The sequence below is a fragment of the Octopus bimaculoides genome, chromosome 2, assembly GCF_001194135.2.
Source record: "Octopus bimaculoides isolate UCB-OBI-ISO-001 chromosome 2, ASM119413v2, whole genome shotgun sequence".
NCBI lineage: Eukaryota > Metazoa > Mollusca > Cephalopoda > Octopoda > Octopodidae > Octopus > Octopus bimaculoides.
In genome coordinates, this window is record NC_068982.1 from 144009536 (window position 1) to 144014062 (window position 4527).

The 4527-nt window shown below is 34.6% G+C and overlaps 1 protein-coding gene across 3 annotated transcripts in view; it reads left to right on the forward strand.

The window, feature by feature from the left end:
- Window positions 1-4527, forward strand: part of LOC106875158 (probable ATP-dependent RNA helicase DHX34) — a 50217-nt gene that overhangs the window by 6261 nt on the left and 39429 nt on the right. For 2 of the 3 annotated variants that reach the window (XM_014923177.2, XM_014923178.2), the window contains exons 2-4: window positions 124-209; window positions 2947-3072; window positions 3668-3759. In XM_014923177.2, coding sequence (XP_014778663.1) covers window positions 124-209; window positions 2947-3072; window positions 3668-3759 — 304 coding nt within the window. The remainder of the gene's footprint in view (window positions 1-123; window positions 210-2946; window positions 3073-3667; window positions 3760-4527) is intronic. The other variant, XM_014923179.2, reaches the window with a different exon arrangement.

Consider the following 4527-nt stretch of genomic DNA (forward strand, 5'->3'; position numbering starts at 1 on the left):
ATATATATATATATATATATATATATATATATATATATATACACACACACATGTCTATACACACACACATACATACATACATACATATATGGAAGTTGATAATATACTGGTTTTATATTTCAGAAATTCTCATTCATATTCAGATTTTTGGTCTTTTCTTGAGAAATACTTGTTATTTCAACAAAAGACGGCAAAACCTTCCAGAATAGGTATGTGTATAAATTGTTTTCTGCTTAATATCCTCAAATTTTGACTATAAGCAGGTTTTACTGGCACCAATCCATTTCACTATTTAATTATAAACAAACAAATGTGGACAAAATAAAATCTCAAAAAGATTGATTTGTGTTTGGTTTTATATCTGTTAATGTTTTTGTCAACCTGACCCCAGTCAACTTTGTGAAAAAATAAAACCTTGTCAGTGTCTCTTTAGCATGTAATCTACTTGGCCATTTACACTTTAGAGTGTAGTGTAACCCTAACACTAGATGCTAAACCTAGCTCTAAAAACTAATCTTAAACCTAAACATAACCCAAACTGCTAAACCTAACCCTAATCTTAATCCTAACCCTAAACCTTAACCTTAAATCTTAACCCTATTACTGACCCAGATCAAGTAATTTCACAGTATAGGTTATGGATAATATGGTAGACCACATGCTAAAGTAGCACTGCCTGGTCTATGGAGGTAGCTGATCATAAATTTTGGGATAAGCCTTCATTATTTTGTGACACCACAGATACCTGGAGGGCTGATTGTTTGTTTTGTGCTTCATAGAAGTTATTGCAGTTATTTCTTATCTTTCTTCAAGTAATACTTTTTGTTCGTGGAGGTGCAATGGTTAGGGTAGTGGACTCGTGGTCATAGGATCGCGGTTTCGATTCCCAGACCGGGCGTTGTGAGCGTTTATTGAGCGAAAACACCTAAAGCTCCACGAGGCTCCAGCAGGGGGTGGTGGCGAACCCTGCTGTACTCTTCCACCACAACTTTCTCTCACTCTTACTTCCTGTTTCTGTTGTGCCTGTAATTCAAAGGGTCAGCCATGTCACACTGTGTCACGCTGAATATCCCCGAGAACTACGTCAAGGGTACATGTGTCTGTGGAGTGCTCAACCACTTGCACGTTAATTTCACGAGCAGGCTGTTCCGTTGATCGGATCAACTGGAACCCTCGACGTTGTAAGCGACAGAGTGCCAACAACAACTTTTTGTTCATTGTGAAGCCACTTTGCGAAAATGATGACAGAATTCATTGAATGTTGCTGTAATCTGAGCACTGCTATCATGGTCCAGGGCCATTGGCTGACTCAGACACAGCTCTACAAACTAACAAAATACTGGTTGATATATTAGCATAGGTATGGCTGTATAATAAGAAGTCTGCTTCCAAACTACATGGTTCTATGTTCCGTCGCACCACATGGCACTTTGGGCAAGTGTCTTCTACTACAGCCCTAGGCTAACAGCCTTGTGAATGGATTCGGTTGATAGAAAAAACTGAAAAGCCTAGCATGTGTGTGTGCACATGTCTTTGTGTGTGCTTTTTTGTGTTTCTCCTCCATCACTTGACAACTGGTGTTAGTTTGTTTACTTACCTGTAACTTTGCAGTTTGGCAAAACAGCAACCAACAGAACAAGTACCAGACAAAAAGAAACCTAAATACTGGTGTTGACTTGCTCAACTAAAAGTTTCAAGGTGGTGCTTTAGCATGGTGACAGTCCAGTGACTGAAACAAGTAAAAGATAAATGATAATTAAATAATTTTGGTTCCTTTAGTAAAGAGCTGCATCTGGCCATAGTACTTGATTTAATTAGCTGAACTGAAGAAATAGTAGTAATCATCAACAAAAATTAACAAAACACTAATTAATTGTATAATGCATTTGATCCTTTTAGCAAAGAGCTATAGCTAAACATAGTATTTAATTTATGTAACTAGACTAAAACAGAAATAATAATGTTATACAAGTATAAGTATAAGACTGGATGAACTGTAGTATACCACTGGTGCTATTTGAGGCAATGACAATGCGTACTAGAATTATCAGGACCATTGAGAGAATATTTCAATATTGTTACTCACACTGCTAGAATTAGCAGCCGAATCTTCCTCATATTACACTCTGTCATCTTAAAAAATGAAAGACAGGGCATCCAGCTGTAGAAACATTGCCAGATCAGATTGGAGCCTGGTGCAGCCGCTGGCTCTCCAAACCTCAGTCAAACTGTTCAACCCATGCCAGCATGGACAAACGGACAGGGTTGATAATGGCTGTAATGCCTTTGATCAAAGGTCTGCTTGATCAGGATTGATCTAAGGCTAAATAATAGTAACATATTAATTCAAGGATACAGGAGAGATGAAAGTCAATGCTTGTAGTATTTGATTAGAATAATGCATGACTAACTAAAGACAATGTGAATAAGCAAGCTTTACATTTAACAGTAATCTGAATGCTAAAAAGTTAAACTACAACAACCACCCTGAAACCTATTGTTGATATATTTTAACTAGCACAAGGATGTACTTGACTGAATTAACCTCATTATATTACTGGTACTCTCTCAGAAAGAGGCAAAAATCACTCCTGATGATATTTAGTCTCAGAACATTGATGAAGTATATCGAATATTGTAGGATATTTAATATTGTTCTATCATTTCCACCAGCTACATGGGCAATCCACCTGCTAAGAATAGTAGCTAAATCTCCATCAAAACATACTTTATTTTCTTAAATAAAATGGAAGGACACATAGGATAATTCAGTTTTAGGTAGACAAAAGGAAAAGAATGGTCACAGGCTGGAATACTTTGTATCACTGCTCTGCTCTATCAGGACTGTCTTGGAACACAGTCAACAATAAGAACAACACTATCACAACATCTCCATCACTACCATCCACTTAAACATATTAGCAATAATCCCAATTTGTTTTACAGAGAGACCACCTGAATCTGTTAGTGAACATTTAAAGATCTCATCTGTCTACAAGAAAAGCTACAAAATTAATTTGGATTTCAACAACAGAAACTTAACAGATTTTCTTACCAAGAAACGATTACCAGGTAAATAAAGTTATTTTTTCCTTTTTATTTTATTTATAAACAAATCACAGCAATGTCTAATTATAAACACAAAATATCTAAATATCTGAGATGAAGTGTTGTTAATAAAATTCTAATTTATCAAACTATCAAGTTCCCCTTTCAGAGATGGGAAAATGTTTTATATTTAAATATACATTTGATATCCTATTGTCATTCAGTGTTTTTCTCTTTTAACTTTATTTTATTTTATTCCTGATGTATACAAAATATCAGACTGAATTCCTCTCTAGAAACCTTTATTTATAAACTAAGGGTAATAATGTTCTTATCCACTACACCGTGATTACATAATCTTACGAAAAAGTTACCTCCCTACCTCCTCTTACCATTAGCTGTAGTGCATAGCTGAAAATTGTGTCTTTGAATTATAGCTTCTATAAGAAATTTTGAAGTACTGTTATATCTTGTGGGGTAAAATTGTTTGTCTTTCTGATAGATGATAAAAAGATATTGTATCGATCAAAGAATATAAAGATTAATAATCCAAAAAAGCCAAACTGTTCTAACAATATCATATTTTAAATATATGTAATTCACACTTTTTGGCTTTTAGATGAAGATTTCAAAGAATCTTTTACGGAAGAACTTGTTCTGGAATTCAAAAATATTATACTTCATTACCTTGACTTTGTACAAAAACAGAAAGTAAGTCTTCACCAAGTCTTTATTATTTAGTTATTTGGCTTTCCCTCCTTTTGCATAAAAATTTGGTCATTTTAAGCATTTTACTTGGGGGCAAGTAAAAACTATTAGGAATTTAGAGATTTAAATTAAATATATGTTTCAGATTTTAGCACAAGGCCAGCAATTTTGGGGAGGGGTTAAGTCAATTACACTGACCCCAGTGCTCAACTGGTACATATTTTATTGACCCCAAAAGGATGAAAGGCAAAGTTGACCATGGCAGAATTTGAACTCAGAATGTAAAGATGTAATGCTGCTAAGCATTTTGCCCAGTGTGTTAATGATTCAGCCAGCTTGCCACCTTGATGGTTTAGATTAGATATTAACATGTGAGTGGCAGACAATGGTAAATATCCCTACTAATATGGGAAGAGTCACTATATACTAACACAGCAAATTGGCAGGACGTTGCACACAATGCTGCATGGTATTTGTTCTGAGTTCAGATCTTGCAAGATCAGCTTAGTCTTTCATCCTTTAGAGGTTAATAAAAAAAGTACCAATTCAGGGCATTGGATTGGTGGAAATGTAAAGTTATCAAACTAAATTTCTTGTAATATTTGTTCGAAGACTTTATGTTCTGAGTTCAAATCCTCTTGTGGTCTATTTTGGTGGTAGACTTAATCTGTTGCTTAGTTTAACTCTATGACCTTTGTATGTGTGTGTGTGTGTGTATATACATATATATATAAATATATATATATATATATATATATATATATATAATTA